This window comes from Thermobia domestica, chromosome 4, assembly GCF_964235325.1.
Source record: "Thermobia domestica chromosome 4, izTheDome1.hap1.1, whole genome shotgun sequence".
Taxonomy (NCBI): domain Eukaryota; kingdom Metazoa; phylum Arthropoda; class Insecta; order Zygentoma; family Lepismatidae; genus Thermobia; species Thermobia domestica.
Window position 1 is genome coordinate 290,254,916 of NC_137457.1, and position 22,483 is coordinate 290,277,398.

The window sequence follows — 22,483 nt, forward strand, 5'->3', positions numbered from 1 at the left end:
AAAATTGGAAGAACACTGACTAAGAGGTTTCTAGAGTTAAAAATGATAGAATAACAGCCACAAGGAAGACAAGAGAACAGATTAGTAGGATGAAATACAGAAGAATTGGAAAGAAGAGAAGTGTGGTGGAGGAAAGGTCTAAGATTAACAATATGTCGTGTACTGAGAGAAGTCGTTGAATAGATTTCATACACATTCAGACTCGGCAGAATTCTGATATTCAGTATTGAAGATGATGAGTGGACTAGAAAGTATAGTAACAAGTGAAGTGGTCTGTATATACCATCCGCCAAAATTATTACGTCAGGTAGCGATAAACAACTGTTGACCTCTTTGTTTCATAGTACGTCATAACTATACCGATAGAAACTTTTATTTTTATTTTTAATTTTCAAAATAGTGAAAATTGCAAATCCACTGAGGCCTCTCCAACCATGTATCGAATATAAAAAATGAAATTAATCTTGTGAGTGATCGAATCATAAGAAAACAGCCGAACCAATTGAAATGAATTCTTGGATATAGTTACCAAATACTTTGCGCTGGAATTTTATGATGTTGCTTTGGCTATAATGCATATCGTAATGGAAATGCGAAATCAAAATTTATGCGAAAAATTTAATATCTCACAAGCCTCTCAAGCTAGGAAAATAAAACTGCGTAAACAGACCCCTCATTAAATATAAGCGAACACGTGCCCAGCATTTATAAACCTCGCCATATTGAAAGATATGTTTGTTGTTCGTGATCGCATCACAGAAAAATTATATGAATTTTGGAACATAATAAGTATCTACCTCCAGTTGATGTCAGTTTGATTAAAGGGCGTATTCTAAAGGCGGTAGGGAGTTTAAAAGGTATGCCAAAAATAGATTATATTATAGGTTCTTGGTACATTCTGTAAAATCATAATAGGGGAGAGGAAAGAAAGGTCAAATATTTTTCGCAAACCTATTCTCCCCGTGCGAAGAACGGGCATTTCAGCTAGTATAAAATTACACACCTTTTCGTTAGTTCAAATTCAGTTTCCTAATTCTTGTTTGTTTATTTATTTATTTATTTATTTTTAATTCCAGAAGAGTCTCGAAAGTTATTTAGTGTGGAATATAGTGAATTACAAGTGTGTGCGGATGCATTGGAGTGTGTTAATCCCACCATCACAGCAAAAGAAATCACTGGCATAGAAGGATGCCATTTGTTTGCTGTGTCTGGGTCAGAAGATGAAAGCTTTTTGTGTGCTGTCAACTCGGAGAACTTGGTGTAAGTATAGTAATTGCACTGTGTGTATATATAATGATGGAGTGATGTGTGAGTTCACAGAGATCAATAATATATGTAGTCTCGCGAAAATTTACATAATATCTTTGGTGGTAGTTCACATAATATAATCACAAGATGATTGTTTTTATAATATCCTACGCATTGAATGTAATAGCTTATATTGAATATAATAACTCTAAAATACTGAGAAAATGAATTTAATTTCATGTTAAAATTGTGCCGCTGTTTTTTATTAACAAGATCAAAGCGTTTGTACCCAGTGCTCTGTATTCTAGTTTTACCTAAGTATTATTTTCATATTTTGGATAAGGTCGAAGACTTTGCTCCAAGAAAGAAAAAAAAACTTATTTACATACAATCTTGGTCTTTATTGATAGCTGTTTAGTGTTAGAAATCCATCATATGATTTGTGGCGTGTGTTCTCCAATCTGCCAAGACGGAACATTATAATTAGGATAAAAGGATGCTTAGCGATGTAAAAATTAAATATTCTGTTTCGGAGTTTTTGAAAGCATCCACACGACATTAAACACCATATATTTATTGGTATTCAGATTATGAGATCATATATTACAAGCTGCAGGATTCCCACATTCTGGAAAATCAGGGAATGTCAGGGAAATCATGCATTTTGTCATGGGAAGTCAGGGAACGTAAATGTGCAAGTGTAACATTTTTTTTTTTTTTTAATCTAACAATGTTTCCTTTCTATCAGTTGTACAGATTGTCATCGAGTTCGTTAATGGAGTCAACCGTTAACATCGTAACGGGTAACGGTACTTTAACATTGGTTATCTATAAGGGAGGATCAACAACTAAGGTTACAAGGCCGATATTTCTGGAGTTTCGTCTGAGAAATGAGGCGTGTGCGGTAATTTTAATACAAGGAGTTGGAAACTGTGCAGAGTTTCAGTCACTCGCCACGTACGGCGTTAGTTGTAGGTAAACAGAAATGGCGACTTGTTTGGAAAACTAGTCTCGCGAAATAGTCTGCTGAGTTATTCGATTTCTGTGGGCAAAACATGTAATCACGGCTGAAATTCACCGGCAGTTGGTAGAGGTTTACGGGGAGACTGGAATGTCTCGTCAGCATGTCGCAGAATGGTGTCGAAGGTTTGCAGCTGATAGAGAAAACGTTACCGACGAGGAGCGTAGTGGCTGACCCAGCACGGCATCAATAGATTTGAACACAGCTCGCGTGGAGAAGCTGATTCAGGACAACAGGAGGATCACGTTACGGCATCTGATGGCAAATTACGGTGAATGAGCTCCTAGGAGGCCGCCCCTTCGCTTCAGACGAGGAGGTGAAACACTTTGTGACAACGTGGTTGAACACACAAGGATAGGATTTTTGCAAGGAGGAAATCTTCAAACCCATCCCACGATGCGACAGCTGTCTCAACCGATATGGAGACTATGTCGAAAAATAACCTAATGCATGTATTATCTGTTGGCTGTATTGGTTGTATGAAATAATATATACAGGTTTCACTGTAGACTTTGTAACCTTACTTTCTGATCACTCCTCGTATATCCCATACATGCAAGGGACTTTTTAATTCGTCTTTTCAGTAAACAGCTAAAGCGATCGATTAATGTACCTGAGTTCGTTAATGAAGTCAATCCGTTAACATCTTTAACAGATAACGGTGGCTATCCATATACCATACTTGTAAGTTGTGTGTGATCATCTTTACTGTCTTTGGCAGAGTTTATGATTTATTAATCTACAGTCTAAGAATCCCAAAGGTTCTTTGCCATAGGAGCAAAAGCCTGGCAGTAGATCGTAATCCGATCCAATGAGCTTATTAGTCACATAGTGTATAGTAACGCTTCACCGTGTTCTTGAATTATTTAAAGATCCCGTTTTTATTAGCTTTCCAACGAACGCTTATTTCTCATGCCATTCCGTCCATCGCTGAGGTTTTAATTTAATTATAATCCAGAGTAGATTTCATGAGGTGTACATATTGTGAGATTCTGCATTTGATAACCTTTTCCTGGTTATCCGTTTGTTCATATTTCATTTGATTTTCCCCTAAAAATCAATGATACGGACACTATACTATACTATGTCGTACGAGTTCAGCCCAGCTCATCCGGTTTGGATTAACCCTTTAACCGCCATGAGATATCAAAGCTATGCCTCACTGCTTTATAAATTTGTGCCGCGTGGCACTTATTTGGTCCAAATAAAGTAAGAAAAATCAAAACTACGTTTTGGTCCCAGACGTTTTGTCCCCCCCCCCCCCCCCACCTTTTTGAGTGACAAACATAATTTAAGCTATTATTTATATATTTTTGAAAGTTTGTAATAAAACATCATGATATAGCTACATATCTGGGTTCTAGTTTCCCCTTTCCCCAGTTTTTACCTTCTAGATCTGAAGGAAATGTTTTAACACTACTTCTACCGATGTTAAAAACATATTTTCTGCGAAAATTTAGCAGAAAAAAAGCTATTTTGTGAAACATAGGCTGCATTATGCAGAGTCGTTTTTACGTTAGATTAGCGTCATACTAAACACGTGACTACTGCACGAAACATATGTTAGTCGAACTCTTTAGTATGGCACTAACCACGCTTCAGAACGACTCTGCATAAGGCCCAGGGTGTTTTGTGTAAGATTAGAGAGTGGAACCCTTACATAGATAGTGTATTTATAATACATCTATATATTATAAGGCCTTTTTATGTATATTTGATGTTTCATTTATCTCGGTGTTATATCGAAATAACTTTCAGAGTATTAGCGGAAGTCATTTGCCCTGCATTCCCTAAGTCTTAAAGACGCCTTTGTTTTTTTTATTTTATATTTTAGGTCATATTTTGCCTTTTGGGGAAGAGCATAAATGTACGCATATTTTCAAAGTTTTCAGGTAATAGAAATCCAAACCCTATTCATTATTATTAAATGTCCTTAACTTTCATATTTTAATTCAAGTAAGCTCATGTATGCATTAGGCCTACTACGTTTTTGCTAATACATTGTGGAAGTTAAAGGGTTAAACTTGACATGGTGTTAAACCTTCACCTGCTGTATAAGTTTCTGATATACCATGGTGTTCAGATCTTTGGTTCTCAAGTTATACGTAAAATAAAAATCAAATGAAGGATGAATTTTACAATTACAAGTGAAGGGTCCAGGGGAAGAAACTGATAAGTCCAAAAATCGATATTTTTTGTTTTTGATACAGTGTTGTTCTTGAAAACAGACGTTTCTGTTGATTTAATGACGAGGGGAACACTATGATAAATCCGAAAATATTTACGAGTAAAGAAAACCCATCCTGGGGAAGAATATGTTAAGTCCACGACCTTCTGGGGAAAACGCTGTTAAGTCCAAGTTATTGTTGTGTTGTACAACTGGTAGCATTGATATCGGCCATTTAAGAAATTACTTGTTCACAGTCTCCGTTCAGAAACGTGCTCTAGTTAACGTGAAGTTTACCATAAAAAGTGGGTTTCTTTAGTTGTTGTGGTCAGTGGTAATGATAAACAAAGCATGGATGATTCCCTGAGTGAAGAAGAATCTACTCCACCTTCAACATCTTAGAAAAAACCTTCATATGGAAGAATTCGAGATGTAATGCAAAACTCAAACGACAAAGCCATGAGACCGGCCCAGAGTGCACCTGCAAACGACGTTTTGAGAAGGTTAATGATTTAGGAAAACAAGAAATCATTAGACGAATGAACGAAATGGTGTCAAATGATAAAATTAACATATACCCGTCAGACCTAATTGTAATAGTACCTGTGCAGAGACGTAGGCCTAGGAAAAACGAGAGTGAAGCGTCTTATTGTGATGCATCATATTCATACCGACTGCGGGTGGTACAAGGACAGACAGAGGAAGTCACTGTTTGTAAAACTGCATTCGCTTCACCTCATGGTATTGGTCGCGGGAAAGTTGATGATCTTACGAAACATTTGAAAAATACTGGTAATCCTCGGCCTATGATGGCAAGTTTTAACCTATTACACGTTACAGAATAACTAACGTAACCTACACTAACATAAACTAGCCTACAAATGTTTAACTTAGCTTATAAACAGTGCTCTCAATCGGGTCGATTCCGACTCGAGCCGGGCCAGCTATTTTCGGGCCACTGGTTGGGGCAGCTCGGATCATGAGTAGATTCAGCTAGGGTCGTGTTACGGGTCGGTCGAGTCAGCTCGGGTCAGGTTATATCAAACATTTTTGTTTTGAGTCGGCTCAAGTTGACCCAAAATCCGACCGGAACCTTACCCGAAACAAAAATGTTCGAACCAACCTGACGCGTGACCCGATCCGAGCTGAGTCGACTGATCCATAACACGACCCTACTTCTATATACTGTCTCTAACCTATCTTGTTTTCACCTCAACTAATTTTAAAAGCATAACTCTTCTAGGCCTATCATTTTTAGGGTTCCTGGAGATATCTCAAGAAAAATATGCAGATTTGCAGTCACTGAAAAACTATTGCTCTTTAAAGACAGTGGAGTACTACACAAACCTTCCAAAGGCACAGTAAATCAAGACACCACCATTGAAAAGACTTCATAATATGTACAAGTGTTACAAAGATGTGTTTTTATTATATTTCTTACAGCTATCTTGTAAATAAAATAATCATCAGTATCAAGACACTGATTGTTTAGGGAAAACTCTGATACGTCCGGTAAACAGAGCAGTACTTTTTTATTGTTAAAAAAGTATTACTACTATATTATTTTTCATACTTTATAATATCCAATCACAATAAGATATAACTAAAATGAATGTTAACAACAATAAGCATTGCATTGTAATGACGTTTTGAAAAATATATAACTTCAAACTTTAAATTTGTTGTACTGTAAAATTTGCAACATGTGACTTATCATATTCTTCCCCTGGACCCTTCAAGTAAGTTTATTAGTTGCTTCAAATATTTTCCTGAAAACTCACCCTGTATTCATTCATACAGGTTAACACCAATCTTGCATATTCTAGGGCAACCAACTTTATGCTTTATTTTGCTTTTTCCTAAATTATGCCTTAATATGCTAATTATACTTCATTTTTACCCATTTCTATTACAGATTAGTTTTTCCACTCGTTTTCGTTACACAAACATTAAAAATGTATATGAAACTACTAAAAGTACATCATTACGGTGCATCAGTGTGCGGTGATACAAAATTGCATCAAGGTGCGGAGAGAGAAGGAATTCGAACTTTCCATTGTTACGCGTAAAGGCAATTGGGAGTTGATTGCCATTGTTTGCGGCATTGATAACAGCCTTTGTTGATAATTTTTCTTTGGTACAAAATACATTAACTTATTTTTCTTTATTGTACACAGACACAAGATTCTGAAATAAAAAGCATTAAGCATTATGCTTTATTTTTGTAAATTACGCTTTATTATGCTTATAAGTTTAGCAAATTTGGTTATATAAAGTGGTCAAAATCACAGATATGGTACCAACCATAGGTGAAAAGTTCCATTATGCTTTTACTGCTTTTTATGCTTTATGGTTGCCCTACGTATTACTAACTAAACAAGCTATGACTATTAACAATTTACCTTTTGTCTAAGAGTGTCCTCTATAAATAATCATAACGAAGATTGGGAATTCATTTAGGCATTCAAATAACAATCCGAGTACAAACGTTTCAAGAGACAAATTTTCATCATCATCAATGCATACCTCTATGTTGGTTGGCAAAGTACATTTTTTGATTAGTCTCCTTCACTATAAAAATAATTCATGCGATCTGTAAAGTGTTACTGTCCAGTTTCCTTGGTAATAACCTATGCTACCTTCTCATTATCTTTATCAAGAGGGGGGCGCCACAGTGGGTCGAAAACGCAAAAAGCTGGCCAAAAGTAAAAAAACGAAAGTTACTAATATAGGAATTTTTTTATGTAGTTGGCTAGTGTGATGTTAGAAGGGCCAAAATCCATAAATAGAATACGGTTTTTACTTTATTCCGACTACCTGAGCCACTCTTAAATAGACCCTTCAGCAGGTCAAATGCGTAGAGAACAATAGAAGAATTGTGACGCGTCCGTTGAAACGGTTGTAACTTTCGAACGCGTTCATAGTTTTTAAATCTGTAAAGTTTTCCTATGTCGTACTGGTAAGTAGAATAAGTGCATGAAGTGAAAAATTAATAATAATGATGTAATAATTTATAATTTGAATCGTAAGTCAGGCAAAATTTTCACATTGTTTATATATTTTATTAACTTAAAGCGTTGAAAACATTATGTGCACCCTCGTGTACCACGTTTATATTTTGTAGAATGGTAGTCTGAATATTAATTAATGCTGTCGATAAAAACGTAGCTGCCAAAACGTGCCAATTACGAAGCGTGTTGATGTTAATTATTGTTCATTTAATGTTACAGTGACAAGCCGTTGCAGTTATCATAACCGAATTAAATACCAATAATTTGTGTCATTTAAGTAGTAATACATTTCTAATAAATAAGAATGTAAGTAACAAGTAATTGTTCATCAAAATATATGAAAAAAGTGAATGTTGTTAGAGATACATTGTGAAAATTACGAAGTATGTTGACATTCTTTTTATTCCGCCATTTTTTTTTTCAACTTTAGTTGCAGAATCGTAATCAACAAGCTCAATAACCCCTTTATCGCCACTTTTGAGAACATTTCTACGACTTTTTCGACTTTTGCAAATTTTATTCCGCCATGTTGGATCCGCCATTTTGCTTTTTTTCAACTTTAGTTGGAGAATCATAATCAGCAACCTCAATAACCCCTTAATACTAAATTTCATTCAATTTGAATATAGTTATCATATTTTGGCCAGTTTTTGCGTTTTCGCCCCACTGTGGGGCGTGGTGGCTCAGTGGTAGAGCGTTCACCTCCGGTGCTCGGGGTCCCTGGCTCGATCCCAGCTCACGCCGTGTGGACTTTGTGGTGGACAAACACCGTGCTCGTGGGTTTCCTCGGGGCTCTCCCACTTTTTTCATTTCACTCATTTCTCATTATCACCGTCTCCTTTAGCCTAACCGGCATAACCGTGGGACGTTAAACTTAAAGATTTCATTTCATTTTTTTAATCGAGACTGGAAGAGAACATCTAGTTTATAGATGATCAAAACAATACTTTTAAGCCTAGTGATTCTATAACCTGTATTGTTTTTTCATTACCGGTACTCAACATCGAGTTATATCATGACAATTTATCTCTACTCTATAAATAAAAAAAAAAAAAATATGAACTTTGCTGATTTTTTAGTACTTTTTTGATTTCTTCCTAAATTAATATAAATTTCTTAATTTGTAGGGTATTGAAATGGAACAGTAGTACGAAAGAGTTTTCTGTGAAAAAGAGAGCAGCGACAAAGGAGCCGTGCAGTTGTTTGCATTTTACAAAGCATTCCTTACTGGTTGGAGCAGATAAATTCTTTGAAATTGATCTGAAGAATTTTACTGTAGAGGGTTAGTATTTATATATGTATGTATAAAATCAAACTAACTTTGATTTTAAACTTAACATGATTTTTTTAAAATCTGATATTATTTTAATTGTGTGTTGGCGTAGGATTCCTTTGTTCTGAGAATAACTTAATAGTTCCTTTAGTGTAATAAAGCATTCATTTTTCGTCAACCTAAGATTGACATCGTCAGGATATTAGTAGATATAAAGTCGTAGAAAATGAAACAGAAGACGAAATATTCTTTAATTCAAAGGAAATAATATGATAAGTGTGCACAATGCTCATTCGTCTGACCTCCGTTCAGAAGAATTGAAATGTATTTGGTTCAAATAATAATTTGTGATATTTATGTTATTTCGTTCGCTTCAAAATGAAAAGCAATACGTTACTGGTACTAGCACTTTATCTGTCAGAACAATTATCAGTCTCAAATCTTCATCACTTGTGTGTGTAGAGTAGTAGTTGATCTAGTTACAGCTGAATATCTGAAAACAATCAGCATGCCATGAAATGTATTCGCCTAAAAGTTATATTAAACATTTGATATGTATTTTACAGAATTCCTTGATGCATCTGATTCGTCGCTTGCGTATGCTGTATTTGGGACTCAGAAACTCAACAGTTTCCCAGTTGCGATACTAGATGTCTCTTCTAGTAAATCCTGTATTGAATATCTTCTTTGTTATCACGAATTTGCTGTATTCGTCGATGCTTATGGACGTCGAACTCGTGAAGAAGATGTTAAGTGGAGTCAGCTTCCGTTAGCGTTCGGTAAGGCATCTCGATTAAGCCCATATGATTTAGTGTTAGTATTTGTTAGTAGAATATGTTGCCTATCAAAGAAAATTGGATAATTTTGCAAGTATAAGCTAAATAAATTACAACTCCATAGTTTTGTGAGCGTGTAACGTTTTAAAATACTCAAAATAACAAACCGTTTTCGTTGTTGAGATAGCTTGAGTTACTCCATGAGCTCAGGTAACTTTGATTTCAGTAAAGTGAATGCTGTCGATTTACTGATTAACACAATAAAATCAGTCACATTTTTTCGAAGCAACTTTATCATTATCATCAAATATTTCATCAGTAGGAAATTGAGAAGTTCCCGTGCGAATCCCTTCGTATACACGTAGAAATTATAAGTGATAACACCATTTATGCTCTCTTACCGTCCTCAGTGTTTCTTTTACCATATCATCTATCTGGTCTCTTTAGTATACAATTACTTTCCATTGTCCTGGCGAGTTTATTTATCTATTTATTTATTTTTAAATATTATGTCCAATATTACACTATTGCGAGCAGTGATTATATTCAATGAGAAAAAGCGGAAAGGCTATCACTCACCGCAAAAAATATGTGGCAGAATGTAGGCACGTAGAAGGTAATTCCACATTTTTTGCGGTGAGTGATAGCCTTTCCGCTTTTTCTCATGTTCACTATTGTTTTCTTTTCCCTGCTATTCTATAACATTTCATTGATTATCATTTCGACTCAGCTAATTTTCTCTTTCTCCAGGTTAACATAGTAGCTGAGAGGTTGAATACTCACCTCATTTGTGAGGGATCTGTGATTCGATCCTAGAGTATGTGAGTTTGTGGTGGACAACATCGTGTGTGTAGCTTTTTTTTTTCAGAGTTCTCTTATCTCATTCCACCAACTCTTTCTCAATCACTTATTTTTATCATATACTGTCTCCTTTAACTAACAAGGCATTATAGTGGGATGTAAACCTTTTTTTCTTTTTCTATGCACATATATTTTGGATATCTTCGGCCGTTTTTCATGGTTTGTTTTCGTATACCCATGGTTGTGCTCCTCTAGTGCAATACTCCACATTAAGAGCCGGCGGGAGTCAAGTGACCTTGACAAATCGAGGATAGAGTTTCTCCTTGCAGTTCAAAGTGTTTCCTTATTTTGGCAACAGATGGGGTTGTCGCTGAAATGCCGTCAAAGCAAATGCACCCGTCCTTTTCCTTCGTTTTCCCCTGCATGTAGTCAAAGTTGGACAGCGTAGGAGGGGGATGGTTACGGCTGTAAATGGGACAGAAGAGTGAAATTCTTTTCTTTTGGCTAAAAGAGAAACAGAACTGAAGAAACAAATAAATAAGAGGGACCAACATGATATCAGCCGTCAGCTCCCTGTCAGAGAGCCACTCAAATATCTACAACAGTCACAAACATACCATAGAGAACTAAAGCACTTGTCGCATGTCTCTTTCTCAAAGGATTCTACCTATGGTAAATAACAGAATAGTGCGGGAAGAATCTGATATAAAATGAAGAACCATGCCAATATTAAAAAAACACACACACACATACACACACACACACACACACACACGGGAGAGTCGATATTCTAATTTATTTAGGGCCTTCGTGGTTAAAAAAAAAAAAAAAAAAAAAAAAAAAAAAAAAAAAAAAAAAATGGAATTGAAAGGCAGAAAACCCAGACAAAGATTTGAAATGTATTGACAATGTAAATCATTTTTTTAGTGGAATCCATTTCCTTATTTTCTTTTCAAAATATGACCACCAGATTTACCCTCTCTCTCGCCTTCACATTCGAATGGTCCTGGGTTCGATACCAGTTGCTGACCATCCTGAGTTTTTCCTATTATAACAGGAAAAAGCCGCAATGTTACATTCAGCCTTGGGGGCCGGCTTAGAAGGACAGGAGGGAGCACATGCCCTGCTTGATGTTGGTTTTTATTGGGGGAAATAGACCACTTCATTAACAATAGAATTAAAAGATGTGTCACTCATGTCCAAAATTATTGTCGCATGTCTATAAATATGTTATTGTAGGAATATAATTTGATAACGAATTCACCCGGTATTTTTTATAATGTTAGTATGCGTACAATCGGCAAAGACATGTATGTGGCAAATTTCATGTCAAAAGAGCAGTAAATAAGAACAATAAAACGAAAACAAAACTTTCGTGTCCATTTAGCAACATTTTATTTTACTCATTCTAATCTTCGTATTTATAATTACTGTATTTTCCTATGAAATTTACCACATATATTTCCCGATTGTACACATAGTATCAGTATTAAAAGTCTCCTGCAAAATCATTATTACATGATATTTTTACAAGAAGACAGTTATAGAAATGCGACAATCATTTTGGACATGAGTGTACAAGGATGTAACAGGTGTTTGTTTCAAACATTAAATAAGTGTTCGTATAAATTGAACTTATTTCCTGACGTCATAGAACTAAGAACTGTTGCAGAGCGATGTAAGTCCGGTGACAATACAATATTCCATTCTTACTTTCATACTTTGCAATATATCTATTTATTTTAAAAGCAAATTTTAATATGTTTTTATTTTCAACTTCCTTATCCTAAAATAAATACTAGCCTTTAACCAGCCCTGGTATCCCTGGTTGCATATCACTTTAGGATTTGGAAAAGGTGTCCAACGAATTAAAAAAAATTATAAGACACCTTTTAAAGACATTCTTTTGTTAATAAATTCCCACTAAAAAGTTAAAAATAATTTTGTTTATGCAAGACTAAATAAAAAGAATGAAGTGAGTTATTTTAAGAATTTATAAAGTAACTGTAAGCCTATATGAGAGCGCATCCCTTTTTTTTAGTCACGCATAAACATTTTTTTTTAAACTTTTAAGTGCGACTTGATTAATGAAAGAATATCTTTAAAATGTTTATTATTATCTTTTTTTATTATTGTTAATGTTTGCGTCCTTGGCATAGGGTGTTTATTTTGGTAAGGTACCGTATGGTACGTTTCTATACTACTAGGGTATATTAAAATTTAGTTTCCTATGCGTTACTACATACATTAAAAAACATTTTTTTTAAAAGAATTACTACCGAATATTACTACCGCTCTGCTAATAAGAGGGAGACAGATTGAGGATACCAAACACCCCTACCGTTGATTGAGAAATATTTAGGTGTCGACACTGATGAGCAACATCTACATATGAATTTGAATGTTTTATGGGCTTTAGACAATTGATTCAGACCGGGAAACATGGGGGACAGAATGTTGGAAGCAAGTAGTCCAGTCCCTAGTTTGAATGCCTGGAATGAGTAAGGACTCTTCCCCCCTTGGTAAAACCTGCCGAAATTGGAAGCAATATCAAAGAAGCACTGCTTCAAAAAAAGAGGGAGCAAACATGCATAAATAGTCAGAGTCGGATTTAGGTTTAGTGGGGCCCCAAGCTGTTGAAGCTAATGGGGTCCTTTATGTGTCCAGATGAACACACGCACCCTACATACAGCAATGAAGAAACTAGAGATAATTTAGGAAGCAGACTGGTAGAAGGAGCCCTATTAATTACACGAACGTAGGCTACACAGCAGGAAGCACTGTTGCTACGTATATATAAATTTTACTTTATTTTTTTAAAATTTTCTTATATTTTAGAAATCCAATTTTTCTTTAGATTTTGGGGCCCCCAAGAGAGCGGGGCCCTAAGCTATAGCTTGTTTCGCTTACACGTAACTCCGGCACTGTAAATAGTATACATATACAGGCGCGGATCCAAGGGTGGCTATAGAGGCTATAGCCCCCCCCCCCCTTGACGCTCAGGTATACACTGGATAAAATGGGCTTCAATCCTGTTTACTCTGGATAAAGAGGCAAACTATGGTTTATCTCCTCCCTTGATCATATCCTGAATCCGCCACTATATATATATATATATATATATATATATATATATATATATATATATGTACATGTATGTATGTATATAAATGTGTGTGTCTAGTATGTTGTACGATGGAAGCTGATGAAAGAGCTTTATACCATATTATTCTTGATTTTTTGACAGGTAAACAAAGAATATTTCGGGAATTAATCTATCCTAAAGATTATAATAATGTATCTTATTTTTTCTCTTGCATGTATATTCTTAGTCCTGCAGGAAGTTTTCATTTCTTTCTTGGAATAGATAAACGAAGACTTTGGTTTGGCTTCTCCTTCACAAATTTTTGTGGAAAGGTTGACTTTATCGCTACAAACACAAATTACTTCTTCTCACAGAAACCATCTACAAACACACTGTACTGCTGAAACAGAAACCATCAACCAAAGAGGTCATAAATTTTGCCATTCCTCGTGTTTGAAGTTCCCGTCCTTCACAATGATTTCCTTCCTCCCGCCCCTGTTAAGAAGTTCAAAGTAGATTTTCAAAAGGACTGGCTCCCGCTGAGAAGAAAAGGGGGATGAGGAATGACTATAGTGCCATCTAGCAGTTATACGGCCAAGTACGTGAACACGAAAAAATCTGATTTCTGATTTCTGTAGATTCAATTATGAAGGATATAATTTCTCATCGATTGTGAAATGGATGTCTTTGGAAACAGCGAAAAAATAGTACAGTAGCGCACAAATACAAAGATTCTACTCCATTCTCAAAAAAGTCCGGAGTTTTTAGCTCTTTTCCTTACTGTAAAAAAACAGAAGACTTTTCCGTCTGATTTTGATAATTTTCTTATGGGAATTTGGATTATAATTATCTGTATTTATAAGAAGAAAATATCACGCACAGCGTTCAAATTGCACCTTTAAAATGAGATGCATCATATTTAGTGCGCTACTGAGACATTTTTGCGAAAGAACGAAATGAAACCGTGATTTGCCTAAAAAATGGTTGAGATCCCATGTTAAATTGAACACCAATATTCCGGCCGCTGTGGCGCACTCCTTCTCCCTCTTAAGCATTTGATGAGTGTTTTCAAATGTGTTATGCTCGCCTTTAGTTCGTAAATTGTATGCGGCAATGAAGGATAGTAAACTGCATCCTTAACGTAGCCCCAGAAGAAAAATCGCAAAAGGAATGAATGGTATGGGGAATGTGGTGGTCATGACAGGAGTTTATCATCGTCACTTCCACGCAATCCAACGATCTGGTAGTTTTCTGTTCAAGAATGATCTCACCTCGAGTATAATTGTCCCTATCCGCCAGACCATAGAGGGGAAATCGAGACTATCAACTAGACATGTAACGTGGTCGTTACAGTAGGTGTCACTATCTTCACATAATTGAGGAAATAACCATCCAACATGACAACCACCTAGGCACTTCTAAACTTTTTTTTTCTATCGTTTAATTTTTCTTTGCTCTGTACTTTCCTTCTTATCTGATAAAACTTGTGTCGAAAGATCTCACAGTGCGCTAGTTTGGTCTTGTAATTGTACTATTTTCTGGTAAGTAGTTCATTTTCTGTTCCCGAGTCGGAATTCGTTTGTTCCATATATTGTATGTGTATATTTTTCTAGCAATTCGCACGTCCTTAAATTGAAATTTCGAAAACATCAGATATTCCGTTTCTAATTATGTATGTTCATGGAAAGTTACGTGTCTTTAAAAGGTTAGATAAATTATACGTTGTGAGGTTTACTCGTTACGGTGTAACTTTACCACTGTGATCTTATAATCCAAATCATATGATGTCTTGAATGTGTTAAGATAATCCTTCAAAAATAAACACATCTTAATGTGCTTCCGGCAGACTTCGTAATTCTAGGAGTATTATCATCACGTTTTCTTCCTTGTTTGTGCTAGTTTAAAGTTCCCTTCCTTCATCCGATGCATTCTCTTAGTTAATTTCACTTAACCTTAATTTACAGTATTTACATTTAGCAAAAAGAAAAAGTCAAATACTGGAAGGTTGGTGATAGATTTGAAAACTGGGTCTGTTACATCTAGGAGAAGGCGTTGTACCTTTGAACACCTGTACTTTCTTCGAATTCAAAGCTATCTAGGTGCAGTCATTAAAATTCGTTTGAAAGAGGAAGGGAGAAAAGGCACTACAAACTTGATTATCAGTTGTTTACTGACTGCTCCGAGTAATGTTCGTTTTAATTTTTTCATCCTCAAAACGAACAATTTTTGTAGTTACCTTTTGAGTTCTGTGCTCTTCGGTTTTCACAACTTGTGATATTTATTTGTCCAACCTTGGGATAGAATCATTGGTGAGTACAGCAATATGTTTAGTTTTAACTTCTGTGTAATATTAAAGCTAATGGAAAACTTTTTTTCGTAATGGTGACCTTCTTGTACCTGTGAACATTAATTCATCGTGTACTTTTGAACGATAAATAATACTATTCAAAGGTACAATCCTGGCATTGATATTTATGGAATTGCAAAGATTGTAGGGAAAGTGTATAACAGAGCATTCAGTACTAGTAATATAACTAGTGGATTTAAATCAACTGGAATTTTTCCATTGGACCCTAGTATTTTCACCGATGATTATTTTCTGTGTTCCTTCGTTACTGATCGAACTCCTCCAGAAGAACCAGCTACAAGCACTTGACCTAATTCAACATCAATTCTGTCTGAACAGCCATCCGGAGAGCCCCAACGAATGGAAGGTAAAACTTCATCCGCTACAGAGAGATATACAAATATAATGTCATGTCAGGTAAGTTCTTTACCAGATCTTCCTGCGACTACTATTGCAACTGCCACAGCCAGCATTTTACCTGTGCAAATACGACCTTACCCAAAAGCAGCACCACGGAAGACAGGAACGAGAGGAAAAAACCCTGGGAGAACAGAATTATTACAAGCACCCCTGGAAAGAAAGCTCTCGGAAAAAGAAAATCATAAATATACAAGAAAACAACACAATTGTAGGACTCAGAGACCGTTGTGGAAACCTCGGATTTTAAAAGAATTGTTGCAAAGTGATTCAAAAGACGATCTTCTTCCGGACATTAGTTTTCATGATAGCACTAGTGATGAAGACTTCGAAGCCCTGAGGGAAGTTAAACGTATCCTTAATTCAGAAAAATGTTTAGAAGAAATAGATACATTCCAAACGAGCAGTTGTGCTATTGGTAATTTTGTGTTAGTGCTGTTCTTAAAGAAGAAGGAGACCCTGAACATTTTGTTTGTGAAATTGTAGATGCTGAAGTCACAGATTTTCAAATTAGGTTCCTGAAACGTGTTGGGGATACTAAAAAGTTTGTGTACAGTAGTGAGGAAGTATTTGATGTTATGGAATCTGACATTATTCTGAAGCTATCTAAACCGTCGAAATTTGGATCAACTACAAGACAGAGTAAGCAACTGATTTTTGAGGCTAACTTCAGTGGTAGCAACTGCAATGTTAAGTAAATCCGAAGTGAATCAACGTTAAGTTTACTAGTTTGCATTCAATGTTCTCCGGAGTTAATTTTATATTGGACTTATCAGTGTAGGCAAAAATACTGAAATTATATTCATCCTATATTTATTTGGCATTTTTCCATTTCAAGTATTGGGTTTAAAGAAGCAAGGCTATGTTAAAAGTTATATATACTCAAGTTTATCGTTCACAAGTTTTTGTTAGAACTTCCCTTCCATTTTGAATTAAAATTAATAAAATTTCAATTCTGGGGAACTTTTTATAGCTAAACCTTTTATTACAATTTATAACTGTTAATATTTGGGGCTTCCTTTTATATTATTGCCGAAAAAACGTTGTAATTATCACTTTGTTCAAAGGTGCAAGAGAGTCTGTTCGATGGTACATGACCATAATGTACCTGTGAACAAAACGGATATGTTCTTATAGTATCTTATTAAAGCTATTGTAATTACGTAACACGTTTAAAAATTATCCTGCCTGATCGCGAAGAGATGACACTTCAAATATATGATAAAAATTGCGGAAAAAGTGCTCAATATTAGGGGGCGCGGTGGCTCAGTGGTAGATCGTTCACATCCGGTGCTTGGGGTTCCTGGTTCGATCCCAGCTAGCGCCGTGTGGACTTTGTGGTTGACAAACACCGTGCTCGTGGGTTTTCTTGGGGTTCTCCCGTTTCCTCCCACTTTCTTCATTCCACCATTTCACTCATCTCTCGTCATCACCGTCTCCTTTAGCCTAACCGACATAATCGTGGGACGTAAAACTTAAAGATTTCATTTCATTTTTGCTGAATATTAGCCCCAAAATTTCGAAAATTCTGAAAGTGTTCACAGGTACAACGCCTCCCCCAATTGTCTCAATTTTCTTTTAAAAGATGCAGTTCTTTCAAAGAGGACTGAATGATGTATCTAGAGAATTCAGGAACTACATTGTGCAATGCATATCTTCAATTTTAGTCGTATGTTTCGTAGTTTATTGCTTATTTGTAGAGCCTTTTCTATTTCAAGTGTTCCCCTGCTGGCGCTGTTGCCGATGTGCATTTTTTCGTACTTTCCTCGAAAAACAAGGGACAGGTTGCTGTAGCCGAGATCCTTCAATAGTTGGATGCGGACAGAATTCTTTCCCCAAAGCAAAGGGAAGATTTCCTCCGTAAAACGTTGGCGGGGGCCGAAGTATGTTCTACCTATTTCCCCAGGACACACTTAAAATAGAAAAGCTCTAGCAAAAATCTCGAGAAAAGTTTAAAATTTCTTATTAATCAAAATCGGCGTTAACTAGCTGCTTGATTTTTTTTTTTTTTTTTTTCAGATTACAACTTCGAATGTCATATTATGCCTATATTAACAGTTATTTGTAGTACTTCATATATTTTGGAGTTACTGCATTTGCGAAAAATTTCGTCTTTTGTTTTTTGCTGGTTTGGACTCTTCATCCCATTGCCCAATTCATTGTTTTGAAATTAGCCATGTATATTGTAAAAGTGTTACTAGTGCTCCGTTACTTTTGTAATGGTGTGTATTTATACATTTATGGAACATATATCGTGTGTTCTAAAAATGGAGCCCACGGACCACAGAGCACTATTCTACAAGCCAAAATATAACCTCCCGAGACGAACTTCAGCCGCTATGGAGAATCAAAATTTCACAATGTGCAGATTAACTTGTAGCCATTAGCGTTACTCTACGAATACAACAAGTAGTTGAATTAATTGCTACATTAATAAGTGATACTAGTGTTAATCAATATCGACTTTCGTTGCCATCTTGGAAGAATCGATATAACTATTTGATAGATTGGTAGATGCAATCTATGGTTCTTGATTTGCGACGTTGTCATATACTGCAATTTGTGTCTCCACACGAGGACTCGAAAGGTATACAAATATATTTGGCTTGTTGAATTGATCTCTGTGGTCGCTATTGTTTGAACATTCGATATAAATTCTTCTGGCGTTAAGCCGTAAAGTATGAAATAAACGTTTCATTGCAATAGTGATTCACTTACCTTTTCTGAAAACAAAATTACTTTTTGTTGCATTCGTTCAATCTCAGCAGGTTAATTAACGTAGCTTTCAAAACTTGATTAATAGACAGATTGCTAAACTTAGCGGGTTATATGCTGTGTAACTATTTAGAAGTATATCTTGCTTTATTTCTACAAAGTGAGAGTTTAAAATACTGATATTGTGTACTGTTGAGCTTGAATTGAAACTTAATGTAATGTACGTAATTTCCAGCGTTCAGAAAGCCATATCTGTTCATCGTTCATTTTACATCAGTGGAGATCCTTCGACTGTCATCATCATCGTTCACAAGAAGTAGAGATGAGAGTGATGCTACTGTGAACTCTCCTACGAAAATCTTGATACCTCTACACAATCCAAGATACTTGGGTAAGGGTTTCACTTGTTTTTATACTTCATTTCATTACTTTTAATTAGCAGCGTAGATGTACCATAAGTAGATGGTGTGGTTGGTCACTCACTCACCTCATGTTTAATTTGAAGCGATATAATCGCATACTTGCTAAACAATACTGCTTGAGGTGGTTAAAATAGACATGAAAACAATAGCGTGTCCATGTGGTATTACGTCGCTTTAGATAATCGTATTTAAATGAAATTGGTCACATTTGAAAGAAAAAGTCAAGTATTTTTGTGCATATAATGGACGGGATCAAACATAGAAAAAGTAAATTCACTCATGTTTACTTTGTGATTAGTTGATATAGGTTCATTGTTGCATATTTAGCAGGCAGTTGCTGTTTCTGCTGGAGGTCACTTGGGAAGCTTTTATGTTTCTGTACTGTTATGCCTTAATGTAAATTTATTTCCTTTCGTTGTGTTGTGTTGTTATTAAAGAATAAGTTTTAAGGAGTTATGGCGACCCTACAAGGATGAAGTTGGTGTGTTTTTGGAATATCACAGCACGCAGAGTCTAAAGCAGGTTCAGCGTGCTTTAAGGCGAAGGTTTCAACATCAGGCTCCTACACACAGGACTGTGTCTATGTACCTCCATTGCCTCAAAACCTGCAAGAAGTGAAAGTTCTTATCAGTGCTGCCATCCAGTCCATTACATCAGATTTGTTGGAGCGTGTGAGGCGTGAATGGGAATATCGTCTTGATGTCTGCATCGCCACTCGTGAGCCCACATTCAATGTCTATGAGGTACAAAAGTACGATAGTATTTATATAGACATGCTATATATATAATATATACCAACGAAAAGAAACACGTCAAAACTGTTTAGAACTAAAAATGCTTGAGTACACAAGGACAAGTTTTTCGTAGCTTGAAAACAGCTACATTTGTAAGTCGCCAAATCGTCATTTAAAAAAAAAAAATCACCACCAAAGTGTCATTGAAACTCACCAAAAAACGTCGTCAATCGGAAAAAAATATTTTTTGTTGCAACCTTGGAAGTCGAATTCCCCTAGACTTATTGACTTTTTCCTCAAATTGGCAACACTGGCTTCATCAGACACATTATGTTTTTGACATGTCTATGTGATAATGTGTTTCATAAAGCCAAAGATTGAGTTAATTGATGAATCTGTTACATTTAGATATTTTAATAAAAATACTGTGCTTTGCTTAGAGACTGTGTGTTATTTATGTTTTGAATTACTAAAGCAAAGCTAATACATACCAGATATTTGTTCCTGTACAGATGAAGGTATTCTTAGTAAAACCTTCCATAATCTTACTGATTTTTTTTAAAGGATTTCAATTATTTTTGATTACTACTATTCTGGATTTTTTATTTTTATTATTTTTTTTATCTGAATACGAGGAACGATTATTGCAACATTGTTGTATTTTAGTGTATTCTGAAGGCTGCAAAGTAGATAGTAGGACGAAATTAATGATATTTAGTGAACTTATCTGCCTTGAGGTTCATCCTCGCTTCAAGGCAAATAAGTTCACTAAATGCATCAAACAATAATTAATTTGGCAACTCGTTATATTTAAATCGTTTTAGGACCAAGTGACAATGGAAGCATTCTCGTTGGCTCGACTCCAGGTGATTCTGTAGAGGTTCTCTTGTTAGAAGGAGATGCTGCCTGCAGAGATACTGAGATGGGCAGCGTTTTCAGCTTAACAAGTCAAGATACAGCGTCTGAAGTGTAAGTAACATCTGTAATGTAGTGTTCTTAACTAGAGTCGCAAGAAACCTATAATATTGTTTTTTTCTTCTGGCTAAATGGTTAGGGTTCCCCCTCCGGTGCAGGAGGTCTAGGTAAAAGCATATATGGTTTTGATTCTATATTAAGCTGTATGTAGGTCAGCATCTAATATGGCCATAGTGTTGAAGAGGCACGTTAAACTTATATACATATGTACAGAAGGTTAAATCAGTTGATATCGGACCAATTTTTAAATGATACTGATCTTACGAAAAACCTCTCACCGGTACTGATGCTGTTGGACCCCTAGCATTATGGACTGTCACCTGATATCGATGTTTCTTTAGAGCAAACTCCAGTGAAGCACGAAGAAGTAAATTCGGTCCCCCTCCTTCACTGAAAGCTTTGCAGAGACTAGTGAACGATGCACCGATGTTGGAGACGTCTTTTTAACGGACTAAAGCTGCACAAGTTCATTGAACTGGCATCATGCTTCTTCACAGGAATGTCTTCTAACAAAATGACTTGTATTCCTAATTCCCATTCCATTTCCTCTGTAGAATATCGATCCGGAAAAAAGTCCTGGAAGTACCATACATTCACTTTCACATTTTTATCAGTTGTGCATATCAGCAATTTCCACGCATAAATGAATCCGATAAAAACCTTAAACCAAGCGGGAATCTTTCCCGGCAATAGCGAACAAAGTTGCAACTGCCCTTCGCATCTCTGTCATGGTTTGTCAGTGCTCGAATGGTACTACTAACAGTAAGATGAATGGATGCTTCATCCAATGTGACAACTGTATGCCATTTGAACCCCGTCAGGCATCCTGCAGTTCCTTTTTTTATTCTGCGATCTTGCGCGGAGCAAGTGGTATACTCGGGCCTTGCGGACGCACTTCAGGCCGAGCCGCCTACGTATAGGTATGTTCAGAGATGAGGGTGCTAAATTAAGTAGCCTTCCTATCGCATGTTGGATTGGTGAATTTTCCTGACATGCGAATAGGCAGATCTCTTGCAGCACTTCGGGTGTATGCACTTTTTTCCTGGTGCTTTTCGCGTTGTCTGTTTCGCTATGGGCTCACAATAGCTTTTGGAGCAGTCACCACGGTTGTGAACGCTGGTTCACAATGTGTTTGTAGTAAAAACGAGCATAGAAAAGAGCTATAACATACCCTTCCCAGCAACAGTTGAATTTAGGTGCCATTTGACGACATTTACACACCTACAGGTTCAGACACATGACAGGGGACGCGTCGTTCAGCTTCATCCCCCAGATGGCAGTGGCGTTCCAATTCGGACGGATATAAACCGAACCACCTTTTGTGCATATAGTACATATAGGATGCATTATTCATCTTAAGCGCCCTTGTAACATTTTAAGAAAATCGTGATATCAGCAGGACAATAATTGTTCAACATATTCTGCAACAGAACGAAACTAACAGTGTCGCCAGCGAAACATAAACTTCGTTTTCTCAAATGACATTACAAG

General features: G+C 36.1%; 1 protein-coding gene across 5 annotated transcripts in view; it reads left to right on the forward strand.

The window, feature by feature from the left end:
- Nucleotides 1-22,483, forward strand: part of sti (citron rho-interacting kinase sticky) — a 247,607-nt gene that overhangs the window by 156,093 nt on the left and 69,031 nt on the right. For all 5 annotated transcript variants that reach the window (XM_081756122.1, XM_081756119.1, XM_081756118.1 and 2 more), the window contains exons 32-36: nt 1,077-1,260; nt 8,575-8,729; nt 9,287-9,499; nt 19,097-19,252; nt 20,842-20,986. In XM_081756122.1, coding sequence (XP_081612248.1) covers nt 1,077-1,260; nt 8,575-8,729; nt 9,287-9,499; nt 19,097-19,252; nt 20,842-20,986 — 853 coding nt within the window. The remainder of the gene's footprint in view (nt 1-1,076; nt 1,261-8,574; nt 8,730-9,286; nt 9,500-19,096; nt 19,253-20,841; nt 20,987-22,483) is intronic.